General features: G+C 38.3%; 1 protein-coding gene across 1 annotated transcript; it reads left to right on the plus strand.

Annotated features, from left to right (window-relative positions):
• Positions 1–2,057, plus strand: fam181b (family with sequence similarity 181 member B). Its single transcript, XM_085245051.1, has one exon. It carries the CDS (start codon positions 161–163, stop codon positions 1,121–1,123), a length of 963 nt encoding a protein of 320 aa, XP_085101177.1. The 5' UTR covers positions 1–160; the 3' UTR covers positions 1,124–2,057.
• The last annotated feature ends 13,199 nt before the right edge of the window (positions 2,058–15,256 follow it).

Here is a 15,256-nt window from a genome sequence, read left to right on the forward strand (position 1 = left end):
CTCAGAGCGCGTCACTTCTACTCTGGAATGTTTACAGGAACTTCATGAGCAGCATCAGGACCAAGTTTTTATCAGAGGAAAAAGGGCATGCTGTGAAGAAATTTTGGGTTCAAGGATCACAGTGGATGCCACAGGTGTAGCTGCTGGGCTCAACAGAGTAATGGCTGTTCAGACTGCAATCATGAACCCTCAGTTCATGAATTTCTGCTTCCCTGGCTCTGTGATGGAGTATGATGTGGAAAAAAGTCTTGATGGAAGTCTCCTGGGTGAGACAGAAAATGATGAGGACTACAAAGAGACGACGAGGGATTTGTTGAGTTTCATAGACTCAGCCTCCAGCAATATCAAGCTAGCTCTGGACAAGCCAGTGAAATCTAAAAGGAAAGTCAACCACCGGAAGTATCTGCAAAAGCAGATCAAAAGGTGCACTGGCATTATAACACCAGGAAATGCTGCAGAGGCCCCAGTAAAAAGACAGGGTTCTCCACTGACTCAGCCAAGCACTTTGCAGAGCAAAACTCTACCTAAGCGTGATGGTGTTCAGGCCAACTTGCAGAGCAAAAGCTTGGCAGCTCTCTTCAGCCCTGTGAAGGATATAAGGGGTGAAAAACCCAAGAAACCACCGCTGAGGCATCGCAACCTGCCCCCTTCTTTCTTTACCGAGCCTGCTAATTGCTCCAAAGTCAGTTCAACATCTGGAATGACGCTGAAGGACTTGGAGCGAGGCAATCCAGAGGCTACAGAGTTCTTTGAGCTCTTGGGGCCCGATTACTGCAACATGGTCAGCGATCAGGATATTTATCAAGGCATGCCTCTCCGGGTGCAGCCAGAGTTGGGAGGGCCAGATCCAGCTTCCTACGATACTCATCATTTAGTTGGTGGCCTCCTCTACTCGGAACCCTGGACTAGCTGCTCAGGACCCTCTAAAAAAGTAGGGGAGAGTATGCGTACAGGCCCAGCCCAGCCTCCTGTCTACTGTCAGTCTGAGGGTGCTACGGGGCCCATAGAAGACAATGCGCTGTGCACTTTAGCCTTTCCAAACTTCTTCGCAGACTGCCCCATACCTCAGGTCACCTACGATTTAACTGGTGGTTATAACAGGGCTAATTATTCATCTCTATGAGAGGCTGACAATTCTTTTGGCTTATAATATGCAGATAATTATGTTTAACAGTAGTTTATCATATCAGGTTTGTTGTGAAAGCAGTGTTGCAACTGGAAAACACGTAGTATCATCCCTACTCAACAAAGTGTGTCATGCAATTACTTCCGGAAAAAAAAGTAACTGGATACCAAGTGCTTCTTTCACTCATAGTTTTTCCACTTGTGATAAAAAGCTTCACACATGTATATGATTGCGTCTCTCTCAGGCAATTTATATTGCAATCGATGAAAATGCATTTGATTCTGGCTATGCTGTTGCTTTAGTTAAGTTGTCCACTTGAGAATGTGCAAATCAGACTACAGATTATAACATTTATATATTTTACAAAAATAATCACACAAGCAGCACAAATACTTGTTGGTTTAGTCCACAAAGCATCTCTTTTTGTTTGTTTTTTATATATCATAGGACTGTTTGACAAAACAAATGGAGCACTTTTCCTGCTAGTAACATTTCTGTGCAGCAACATAAAAGGGACTACTAATTTTAATTTTCAAACAGTAATGTCTGATGCCGTGTTTGCTTGATGAAGTTTTATAGCTCTGAAGTTATTTTCAGCTGGAAGAATTTCACTTGTGCCCTTTTGTCTGTGGAAAAGCCTTTAATGTATCTAGCTATTGTAATAAGAGGAAATAAAGCTGGCCTTTATTACTGTGTCTGGTTGTGCTCATTGTGGAAGGCGAGGTTTAATTATCATGAAGAAATGAGGATACAAAGCAGAAAACGTCCATGACTGAAGATGTATGTTTGTAAAATATAACAGAGTTAATCTGTATAAAAATACACACACTTTGCTGCATGGTGCATTTTTACAATTCTTCTGGGGCAGATGCTTGGAAAAACTATGTGCTACATTTTGTTGACAGAAAATAATAAAACCTATGAAAAGCTTCACTTTACCTTTGTGATTTTGAAGTTAACACAATTACTAAACATGTAACATTGATTACTTTGCACTACCACTGCACTGGAACATTAGGTGGAAAAATATCTAAATATTGTCATTTTGCCCATATGTTTAGTTCAAGTTGACTGGCGATTTAATCTTGAAACCCTTTAAAGCATAACCTTTGCAAAGGAGGTCTCTGGAGATTTGAATGCCAGAATCCTCTTAATGGTATACAGCTTTAACCCCCTCTGCTGGCTGCTAAAGGTTCATTCATTTGCATTCTAACATCGAACCTCATCCCGGCCCAGACATTTGTCTTGAAGTATCACCCTAGAGTCTGCATGAAATGACAGGGGTTGAAAAAAAACAAACAAGATTTAATATGAAATTGTGTCATGAAAAATGGTGACTTCGAGGGTCCTGTAAACCATAGCGGAACTCTAGGGTCTGCAAACCTGAGCGTTCTTTAATAGAACTTGAACATCCTTGTTGTTCTGGGGTCACAAATACTAGAGACAGAACTGCAATTACTCAAGACTGTTTTCGAGGACCCAATAAAAGTTTTGCCGTGACATTGAGGCATTTCAGTGCAAGGCGAGAGATGAATTTGAAGTCAAGGAAAGTTCTTAAACTTTTTTCTTTACTCATTTTGCCCCCATATTTTTTAAGCACAATTACTGATTTATTTTTACTTCAGTAACCATGCACAATCTGTCTCAGCTCTGGTCTCTGTCACACTCTTTACATGTACACACATGTAAAAGATATTCACCTCTTGGCAGCTTAGATCGAGTACAAGGTTTGGACACAATTAACCCCAGTTTACTGACCACAGTGGACTCATTTTCTCAATTTTCAAAATCAAAAATATGTCTTCGGTCTGTAAGCAGGTATTTAGCAATTGCGCTAGATGGCAGTATTGTTCTGTTGAAAACCCAGTGTCCACCACTCCCATCCAGACACCAATGATATATGGCATTATGAATGTAATTCTAGCCTCTTAAGCTGAGTTGTTCTGCACACACCTGCTCATAAAATGAATCTGTCATGATTTAGTAAGCTGCACTGGAATGAATAGTTGTAAAGTAATTTTTTAATTTCTTGGTCTTTTTTCATTTTTGGTTTAAAAGAATCCTCACTCACCACCAATAAGATGCTGTAAGCATAAACAATTATGGTGCATATATCCATTGTAATGCACCCTCTGCTATGAAGCTAACATTGTCTGCCAGTCTTTTGTTTTACCTCCTGCCAGTTAGGTTTATTGGAAACTGGTCAACATTACCCCCTGCTGTGGGGAAAAACAATATCTGGCAACTTGCAATACAGCAAACTATGCTCACAGAAGGCATATGGATTTTCTGTCTCTGAGTTAACATCAACTGATACATTCAGATTAGACCCCGCTGATGATGGAGCCACTGCTGAAAGCCTCGCTTTCATTTGTGGCACACAGGAGTAGCAATGTTTGTCAAAGGGATTAACAAGATCTGTGTTAGTTCTGACCTGAATACCAAGAGGCAGATATCTTGGTAAACGAAATAACAATCAGCAGATTATCTAGCATGGCGTGTGAGGTCCTTTGATGCAAAAAGGAAAAACAAAAATACAGGAGCTCATAATGTCAAGTGCATGCACACATATGAACTCAACAGAATCTGTATTGAAGAAAACCCTACTGCAGAAGTTCAATTTCCAGTGTGCACAATAACGTCTGTGCAACTCTGGAAATTGAGAATCTACTTCCATGTTTGCCCTCTCACTGACCTTTCACAGCTTGTCCTCGTGTCTTGTTAACACCACAAGGCTGAAAGCACTGTGGAAGATGATATTCACGAGCCTTTTTTACCCCTCTCCATGACAACTTTTGTCACTCACAGAATAACCATTGCATGTTTACAACTGAGGGCAAATAAATACTGTAATAGTAAGACTTTCCATGTAGGTTGCTGAAGCATCACCGTTATCTTAAAATAATTTTAAGTTTTACAAATTATGTTAAAAAAAATGCTAGATGAAATTAACTGAGAATCGCTCCTCGTATCAGGTTATACCCTATTTGCTTGTAAATATTACATATTTATTTGACATTTCTCTCAAATGCAAAGTACTATATCTTTAAAAGCCCCTCTATATTTCAATGTCAACAAGTGCCTTTCTATTACCAGTACAGAGAGCCACTGATGTATTCATTCTTCCAAAGATTTCCTTTCTAAGTCTTCAAATAGATCTTTTGCCTGCAACAAACTGAACTTTGAATCCTTAAATTTGGAAATGCTATTTTATCACAAAGCATGTTGTAGGCTGCTTCCCATCTTTTCAAGGGCATCATGCTGCAAGTTCTTTAAGGATTGTAAACAAGGTCAGTGCTGAGAGATCTCTTCACAGTACGCCCTGCAGTTCTCACATCTTATTTTGCAAGTGCTCAACCGGCGGGAGCAGTTAGAATTACAATCAGAAACAGGTTTACATACACATACGAGGAGTGTCAATCAAGAAATAGAGGGTAACTAGTGTTTATGCAAATAAAAACAAATGAATATATATCTACCGAAAAGACAAGTGATCAGTTAACATTCATTTTAACTCATGGGAAATCCCTGCCTGACCCCCTTTTTGTCCATGTTGTAAGATTAAACAAAACAGTGGTTTGCTTTCAGCACAGTATATTTATTTCCATATGCATGTCATGTCTCACCGCTTTCCATTTAAGTCTGCATTCATTTTCAGTAGCTCTGACGCACTGTTTTCTACCTCGAGGGTGTTGTGGGTATGCTTGCTTACATCTCTGTGTTTTTGTCAGTGTGATAACAATTGCAAGCTGTGCAGCTGACAAAAGTCCTGGCTAGATTAAAGACAATACTGCCTCAAAATTCTTCATCGCCAGCAGATGCTACTCATATTGAAAGACAAAACTCTCACACTGATAAATATCAATCAAAAATCAACTCCCTGCTCAGATGACAGATTTTGATATCTGCTGCTGCTGTTTTGACCTTTCACTTAAAACCTGGGCTGTCAAGAGGCTGCAGAAAAGCTAAATGATAGCGTCACTTTAGTAAATGCAATTATGGCTTGGTGTTTTTTCTCATGTCTTAATAATTAACACAGAATAAACACAAAATATTGCACTACTGATTAACTCCATATACACACACACACATACACATCTATGTGCGTGTGTGTTACTTGTTGAGTCCCTTTCACATTGAACAACCCATCCATCCATCTAAGTCGGGTCACGCTTGGGGGAGCTAAGTATCCATAGCATGTTTTAGCCAAGCAATTTCCTCAGGTTTCCCCACTCATAGTTGGTCACGCTCCATCAGAGTCACAGCTAGAGATTTTGTGGCTCTTGACAACAGCTAAACAGAAGCTTTAATACAATGAATATCCTGGGTATTTTCCAAGGGCCTGTCCAGCTCTTGGCCCCCTGAATTATTCAAGGTATGTGTTTGTGGTCAGTAAACACTTACTGATGTCACCCTTGTTGCGTCAGTTTCTGCTCCTGTATTTCAGTCACTATTAAAAGCAAAGGATGACAGGTTGAAAGAAAAAAGAAAAAACAGATGTGGATGTACTTTAGATTTTTTACTAACTGGATATCAAAAAAACCTTCTTGACGTTGTCCTACCACATACTCTGCTTGATGGGTCAAGACTCATCAGTTTTACTTCTGCGCCAAATCTTTGACAATGTGAACAACAGCACCACATTGTTATTTTATAACCCAAACTGGGCAAATGCTCCCTGCTGTGTACTAGCTTCCCAAACTTTCTTAATTTCCTGTCTTTGATAATTGCAAACGGGAGAAGCAGCAGGGTGTAACTGCTGGGCTACTCCAACACCACCTCAGGAGACACGGTCATTAGCCATTTCCAAATACGCCAAACACATTTTGACAGGTTTGGCATATTCCCGTAGCCATCTCATCATTTTCCTCCGGGTAAAAAGCATGCCCATGCACCGTTAACAGGAATAAACGCAAAGTTTGATAACTGCTGTAATTGCTCTTAATGAGGAGAAATACAGACTCCTTTATAAACTAAATAAGACATTCACTTGAAATTGATGTACGATTGCTCCGAATGACTTCAAAGACAGACAGCAGGGCAGCAGCTAGAATAAAGATAGCTTCAAACGTACAAACAATTAGCTATGTTGCTTTTAAAACAGCTGTCCAAAGCAACTAGACTCTGTGTGTTGCCTCACCCGAGTGTTCCCAGATAAAACAAATCACAATTGGTTATTTATTTATTTGTCTGTTTGTTTTATTTCTCTGATGTTCTCCAGTACTGTGCGGCAGAGGTTGGTGTTAACTGTATGAAAATGAATTGAGGTGGCAGTCGATGTTCAGTAGCTCTGTGTAAATAAAATTCCATGTAGATACAGCAACGGCATGAGCTGTGAAGTGTCTTTACTAACATTGTTTACCTGATGGGCTGGCTCTACATGTTCTGTTACTTCCTAACAAAGGGGAAAAGACAAGCAAAACAGAAACAACACTGTTTAAACTAATGTTAATGAAACATTTTCATGCTTAATTATCGTCTTTTGGGGCAATTTGAAATCCAGACATCAGCACAAAGCAGGAGTGACAAACCGATTTGGCACAATGACCAATATCTGGTGGTCAAAATGTGATTACAGCTATAAAGTTATTTAGTAATAGTAGGTAATTCCTCTGTGGCCTTGTTATTAATACTCAGAGCTTCTCAGCAATAAAAAGACCACTCGTTATAATTGGCACAATTGCAAAATTAACAGAATTAGCTGTGAGACTCTGCAAGTTGTCACTTACCCTGCAGCCATGTTCAGTTTTTACTCTGAAATGCAGTCCATTTGTGCTTGTGTCCAACACCTTAGAGCACAGAACAAAGAAAAAACAACAACTGTGTTTTCTTCCATTATTATCCCTTTACTGGCTTTAAGTAGCAGATTTGAAAAACAAGGTTGTTGCATAACACCTCTGTTGAAGGCTGGATATGTATAACCCTCTGTGGTAATGCAATGTAGCCAAGTCTGTCATTGCACAAGGCACGATAACACTTCTTCGTGCAAATTCTGCTTGTCTTCATGCAAAGTGCGAACGTGAGTAACATTCTCACCTCAAAATAGATGTTACTTTGTGAAATCATCAAAACTGACTGCCAACAAGGCCCACAGAGCTGTTCAGTTATTGAGTTGTAGCGTGTCTAACTGCCTCGGAGAAATAATCTCTCCAACTTATGACTCTTAACATCCTCTAAAAGAAAATTTCTCTCTGGCTACTGTCATGTGAAAATGGTCAAAGATGTTAGGTTGAGAGTACATTGTTTGGGCTCCCTGTATCACACTGAGGACATGATCTGATCTGCAGATATAAATGATATGCCTATCATCCTAAGGAGAGCAAGTTGTATTATACCACCTGCACATCCCCTGAGAAGCATAATAATCTTTAAAAGCAGAGACAATCCCATTACCTGTCACAGATTTATTCCCTCATAATTGCCAGAGCCTTCCCTTTGGGAGGAATAGGGGGTGAAGGACAGCAGACTCACTGATACCAGACTTATCTTCGGGAAAAATCTAGGGGACATCTATTTTAGGCTGTTCTCAAAACCTTGAAAAAGGATTTTTGGTATAAAACAGTGCTGCAATAACACCCATGCATCGAAACCTGATGCTGAAGACCAGCAAACCTCAAGACTTTATACTTTCAACAGTCACCACACTACAGCTGGTAATATCGGTTGTTGATCTTTAATTTAATATTATCCTGCATATAGTAAGAGTCAGTACATTAGCCCTTTCATGCATAGTGGACACTACAGTGGACAGCTATTCAAAGGCTGTTTCCTTGTATTTGTGTCATTGTTGATGGTATACTTGCACATAAACCAGGAGGATGTGTCATTCCACACCCTGCCACCCACTGGTGGTTTAATGTTACTATAGATGTATGATGTGTGTCATTGTAATTATTGTTATTTAACCCTGTCATGCATGAATTATGGCAACCTCAATCAGGATTTTTTTTCTTCAGTATTTTTTTCATCTGTTCATGCCTAAAGATGAATAAAAATACTTAAGAAAAAATCCTGATTGAGGTTGTCATAATTCATGCATGAAGGGGTAAGCCTAAAACTTAAAAAATGTAAAGGCTTAATTCCCTGGACAATACAAAGTTTACAATCTTTGTATGTCCGTTTGTTATTAAATGCAACATCCATGAAATTTGATAACAAGTTGGACAACAGGCCAAGAAAAAATTAGTTTTTGTACAGAGCAAGGCATTAGACCTGATTAATCTGTTAAATTTACATCAAAAAAGATTCTTTTCTTTTTTTTTAATGGAAAAAATACAATATAAAGTGTTAAATGAGTGCTAAAATGACATGTAATGTTGGTAATGACTATCTATCTACCAGTTGCCATTTAATGGCTATCCAGCTACCAAATTATCCATTTAGTCAACCATTCACTGGGAGCAGGCTGAGCAAATTTTGTCTTGACTAAGCAGATGTGGTTAACAAAGGCAGTCAAAGCAAATCACTTTTGTTCACACTTTTCAAGATCAGCAATAGAAAAGAAAAAAAGCACCTCTGTGAGCTGACCTGAGAGACTCTCTGTCACCAAAGATCACACGGTCCGTACAGTTGTTTGTTCTGCTCCTGCTGCTCCGTTTGTTCAGCTTTATCTCCAAGCCAACCCAATTACAGAGCATCAAAATACCTTGGGTCTTCTTGTCCACTAAATGGCTCCGAGTTTTTCTTTCTTCCCTTGACAAAAAAAAGAAAGAAAGAAAGAAAATAAATAAATAAATAAACAAGGCACGAATCAACTGAAGCAAAAAGGTACTGCAAGCTGGTGAAAACTGAACATAATCATCAAAAGCCTCCAGTACTTGTACGCTTTATAGCGGGTTCTGTCTTTTTCACAACAATGCAAATGTGTTAAATTAACGAATCAATTGACAGTATTGTAGTAGCATAAATCATTCAGAACCAGCCAGCATAAATCATATTCCAGCTCGTTATTGTTCTTTCATGTTATGACAGTTTCTCTATCTCTCTCCTGCTCTCTCTCTCTTTTTCTTTGAGCCCCTCATTTGTTTAGATGATCTGACTAATGTCCAAGAAATTGTTCTGTCCAGGCGTGTGCTTGGCTGAGCGGACTGTTTGCTTGTCTGGTATTTGTTGTGCATCTGGGTGCAGGTAGAGCGCTGCAATTCTGTGAGTGATGGCACGCCCCTGTTTTTAATGAACTGTTTATCTGCTGTTTGGTTGCTGGAAATGTTTGATGTTTGCCCATGGAGAGACAGTGACGGCGAGAGAGAGAGCGAGAGCGAGAACTCCTTCTTGTGACACGTTGTTGTGTCTCATTTGAAATCCGCACATTTCTGTAAACTTTAAAAGTGCAATGAAAGATGAAAGCGGAATTAGCTCAAATAATTTATAGGATTTATAAGAAGTTGCAGGGTATCAAATGTTGTTTCAATTTCCTTTGTGATCTCCCTCGTAAGATCTTTCATCTTTTGGTATGACGCATAACAGTTCCTTCAGGAAAGTACGATCAAATTTACCGATCCTTCAGGAAAAATCAGGTCACTGCAACAGCCACAAATATGGTAGTAATAGGATATTTCCAGTCTAGTGGTGAAGTACATAATTTACACTGTTAAACACATTTCAGAAATTAGGCAATTTAGCCCAACAATTTAGAAGCAAACATTTTTTTAAAAAAAAAGAAAGAAAAAAAAAAGCTCTGAATAATGAGTTTGAGTGTGTTTTTGTAATTTGGGCATGTGTTACAGCTGCAGGAAAGATTTCACTTTTCTTGACCATTGTGAGTAGATATTTTACTCCAACTGAAAGTGAAGGGTTTAGTAGAGACTGAAGTTACACAACAAGCTTTTATGATATTGGGGACTATAATGTCCATCTGCTTAGGCCCTGCTTTAAAATCAAATCTTTAAATGAAGCTTAAACAGCTGTTGTTGTGAAGTGCGCCTGATGCAATAAATTTTTCATCCAAAAACACAAGGAATAGATTATTCCTTATTAGCAAGTTGGCCAAAGTCATTCCTATAAGTTAGTTTTCCATCAATTCTGACAACATTTAGATATCCAATAAGGTTCTGTAGATATTTTGCTCTGTTTGCATCATATGAAAGTAACAATGTGTCTTCCAGTACTCAGTAACATTTACCCAATCACTATTTCCATGCAGTCAGTGATAAAGCAATGAAATTATAAAGACACCATGCCTCTTTATGTCCTTGTTCACGTTTGTGATATGGTAATGTATGTATATCAAGGGTCCATTAGCATCTCTGTCCCATGAGATATGTCTGCATCTACTGATTGTATTTCTGGGGCCAGAGAATTCATATAGACAAGCTGAAATTTTTTTCTCTTATTTTCCCTCGTCTGGTAAATTGTTCCATTAGCCTTCCGCCGAAAAATAATTCTAGGCTTTCCAAATGCCAGCCTATTCTCCAGCGATATCAATAATTATTACTAGTTTCCGACAACACAATTACATGTTGGAAAGACGTGCTTCTAAGTGCTCTGTGCTGTGGAATACAGATCGCAAGAGAATCTATTTTGTCTGTGACGCTTGTGTCTCTCTGTGTGTCTATGTGTGTGAAAAAATAAAATTAACAGCATTTATCTTATTTCTGTTTTCAGCAGAAAAATCTAACAAGTAGAATTTCTTCCCATGCAGGAATGCATGTGCATGATCACATCCTCTCAGAAGTTTGCAAATATCTCAAACTTTCACTGAAACCGTGCTGGCTTGTATCTCCAAAGCAGATGTTTGTAATAGGTGAAATCCTCTCGAGCAGCTGCATTCAATACTGGTTCATTGACCATACAAAGACAAATGACTAACAGCTGTTTGACTAGCTGCACTCACATTCTCTACAGGTGAATTTTCATGTTTTACTGTATTCCTCTTCTTTGTTGTACACTCTACTATTTATCCCCCACAATATGCTCACTCAGAGTACACAAACCAACAAGATTAGCTGTATGTTATTATACCTGTTATTACTCTTTGTCTGTGTGGAGCTTTCACGTTTTCCCTTTTCTCAGTTTTCGTCTGTGTGCCCTGACTGCCCTGATTGGCATAAATGTAGGGGCGGGAATGTTGATTGTCTGTCTCTTCAGCAGTGTTGGTCAAGTTACTTGAAAAAAATAATCAGTAACTAAATACTGATTACTTCCCCCCAAAAGTAATCCCGTTACTTTACTGATCACTTATTTTCAAAAGTAATTAGTTACTTAGTTACTTAGTTACTTTTTAAAAACAAGATTTACAACCTGAATAGGTGATAAAGTGATAGATCTTTCAGCCCAATTCTACTTTTTCTGCATAATCCATCATACAAAATGTAATCAAATGGAAAAGTCTCTTTTTTTTAACTTGTTTTATCAGTTTTAATCTTTTAACTTTATGCATCAAGCAAAAATTAAATTATATGCAACATTCTCTGACTTGAAGAAATTTGTTTAACATTTAAACCTATTTTCTGCACATTCCAGCACATAAAATAAAATATTTTTTGTGTTTACACTCACTCTTTCAAATAGATGCAAGTAAAACACAGAAGAAAATAAATAAAATCAAAGACTAGCGGTCCTTTTGCTCTATTTTCACCTGTAAAGCAGGAGCGGGGTAGGCAGAGGTTTACCCTGGTGCAGGTGTGCCGCGGTCAGTGGAAGAATCCGCGAGTTTCTCTGTGAATTTCCAATTACGTCGTTGCGCACTCGGTGCTTGTTTAGGGTTTTTTTTCTCTGTAAAAAGAAGTTTTCTTCCCACGCACAACGGACACTAATGTTTTTGTCACTTTTTATGGACTCAAACTCAAAGTAAGGACAGTACTTCCACGCTTTAAACGCTGCACGCTCATACTCTCTCCCGCACTCATTATATTATCCATTGTTGATCTGCACACAGCTGTTGTCACGAAAGTCACACTCGCTTACGTCACTGTCATGAGACATTCTCGCAAAAAAAAAAAATCACGGTTTTAGTAATGCAGTAACACAGCGTTCCTACGGGAAAGTAACGGTAATCTAATTACCGTTTTGCAATAGTAATCCCTTTCTTTACTCGTTACTTGAAAAAAGTAATCAGATTACAGTAACACGTTACAAGTAACGCTCTGCTCTTCAGCCCTGCAATAGCCTGGTGATTGATTCAGGGTGTACACTACCAACTGACCAATATCAGCTGGGATAGATGGTAGCCCCTCATAACCCACTGCAGGATAAAGCGAGTATAACTTAGTGGGTCATCCCACTGTTTTACCTCTTGCTCTAATGCCTGCACTCTATAAAAATGGTACAATTATGCACAGCTTTGTAGCTTATGCAAAGCCAACTACTTCACATGAACCTGTGCACTAGGTTCAAGGTGTGATGATTGGCTGTAAAAGTAAATGTAAGGATTGATTTGCATGCGCAGCAGCATAATGATGGATTCATCAATAAACCTCCAACCCCAACCTGTTAATGAGTCAAATATTTAATCAAATTGGAGCTCCAATCAATAGATTCTGATCCTCAACACGAGGACTCATTAATGTGTTCTATTGACATTAACACCGAAATGCAAATCTGCATACAAACAATGCCACATTCACGCTTCGGTCGAGGTCTACCTGCTGGTTTCCAAGTGAAATATTCACATGCAGAGCAATGCATTTTACAAAACATACAACTGCAAAAGTCATTCTCTTAATGGAGAACAGTTGATTTTTTTATTTTTATCTACATGATAGCAGTCTTTTTTATAGTAATCTCTTCTCATTAAGCACTCTACAGCATTTTAGCTTCATGTAAGCTCTAATTCTATCAATCAGGACAAATATCATCAGTATGAGTGTAGTCTTCTGTGACCTTTTCAGACTGCGTTATGATAGTGAACACAGTGAGAAGGTCAGCGTGTGTCCTCTTTGTTCAGAGGAGGAAGCATAGCACAGTGTGAGCTGCTCTAATTTAAGATATTAGAGCGAAAGCTGAGGAATGTGTCAATGCAGAAAAGCTGACATAAACGAGCACACAGCAGAGAGTCCAAAGTGGCATATTTATCGAGCATTTTCACCTATCGCGAGTTAGTTGAGGCGCACAGGTGTGAGTTATACTGTAAATGTGAAAGAATTATTGTACTGCATTGTCTGATCTGTGGGCAGACTGCAAATAAATAAATAAATAAAACACAATCTATTAATATTTCTTATTGTGGAAATCTGCTTGTTCTGAGCTGGCATAAGTCACAAAAGATAAAGCGATTATCATGTCTCAGGTATTGTGACCGATTTAGTTCAACTAATTGAACTCATAAGTTTAATGTAAGACTTTATCATTTCTTGGCTTAAAGCAAACAAATGGAAAATATGTATATTTATAACATTTCCGGGTAAACAACATGGTAAATAATTTACTGAGAATTTGTGCTTTCTTCTTTAAAACAAACCACCTCATTAATAGGCTAAACACTTACTCCAACAGAAATTTTTCTGACTCCCCAACTGAACTCTAACACCAAATTATGAGTTCTTTCTGCCTTCATAAATATATATTTGCCCACAGCATCTCTATCTACGGAACAAACTGAGAGCTCTGACTCACCTAAGCTACTTAATTCTAGTCAGGTAAGGCTGAACTTAAAACAACCCCAGCTTTGACTTTATTAATTAATTTCCTGGGGACTTTTTATTGATTGCAAAACAGTGGCTGAATAGAGCTGCTGGTGTATGTTAAGGGTAAATATAATACAAATATGAAGAGAAGAGCCGTGGGCTGCTGAAACGAATTTCAATTTGTCTGTCTATCGCTGATAGACGCAGAAACAAAGTGGCGTAACAGCTCAAGGTAAAAAGGACTGCATGATGGTTTATGTTTACAATGTTTGTTGTTATAAACTAGGCAGTATGTCCCAATGTGAATTAAAAGAAGTGGAGGAAAACTACTTGCCAGGGGACGAGTCTTTTAAACAGTTTAACAAAATAATGCATAGGAACCAGTTCAGGAATGATTGAAATGTCTTTCAGTATTAAGGGAAAAAAACTGGAGCATTAAAGAAACATCCTAAATTAACCTAATGGCCCAGGCCACTTGCATTGCTCTTAAAATTGGGGCATATTTGCAACATAACCTTCAAGTAATGCAACATTTTCTCATAACGTCTCCGTTTTTTTGGAAATCTTATCACACCGCAGAAAGAAAAACTCCAACGTGTTTTGGATCCACATAATTAAAAAGCACTAATGGTGGAGCAGATTTATTTCATGTCTTTGTTTTCAGCTGGAGCTAGATGTCGAGAAGAAGGAAGCTTGAAAGGGAATCCTTTACTGTTTCTATTAATAAAATCCTGAAGGAGGGAGAAAGAGCCTGAAACTGGGTGATGAGCAGCCTAATAAAGAAAGATGGATTTCAGGTTCGAGTACTTTTCCTGATCTTCAGGAGAAGAATAATGAGTTTCTTTGTTTGACAGTTGGTTAACAGAGTGGATTTGTGCAATCCCTTTGTTCTTTTTCTATCTATTTAAAGTAGTTTGAACTCTAGTTTCTTAAAGGTTGTTGAATTTAGGAATCTGGAAATATGTTTGTCTTAAATATGTTAATTAGTGCAGCTTGAATTAGCCTAGCTATGCATATTTAATTTACAGTGAATACTGGGTGACACTGTTAGTTATACTTCAGTATATTATTATTCCAGCATAGTTTTATTCCAGTAAAGCCAGCCAACTAACAGCCATCTACTGTCCACAAACCCTGTGAGATTTGTCTCCTTCAATCTTTGCGTCTTTACTTGAAATAGAACAGAATAGAATATTGATAATTGTACATGTACAACAAAATTATAGTGGCAGCCAGCATTATAATGATGCTGACGACTTACCTTTTATTAATCGGATAATTTCCATCTGAGCAACGGTTAAACTACTGCAGAGAACTCTTTCTCTTTAAATGTATCTCTCATCTCATTACAAAGCTTTTTGCCCAACTATGTGTATTGCAAACATTTAATAAATGAGGCAAAATATTTCATAATTATGAATGAAACTAAAACGAGTTTTACACTACAGCCAGGTGTGACATCAAATTTAAAGCTCTACTGAAAGCCATTTTTATGCAGCAAAGAACATAACAATCTAGAACTAACATTACATTAAAATGCAGTCTATCACCGCCACCGCTTTTATAC

Source organism: Mchenga conophoros, linkage group LG14 (genome assembly GCF_057382185.1).
Source record: "Mchenga conophoros isolate Kocher_MC1m ecotype Shallow Benthic linkage group LG14, M_conophoros_male_GT1.1, whole genome shotgun sequence".
In the NCBI taxonomy this organism is placed as follows: domain Eukaryota; kingdom Metazoa; phylum Chordata; class Actinopteri; order Cichliformes; family Cichlidae; genus Mchenga; species Mchenga conophoros.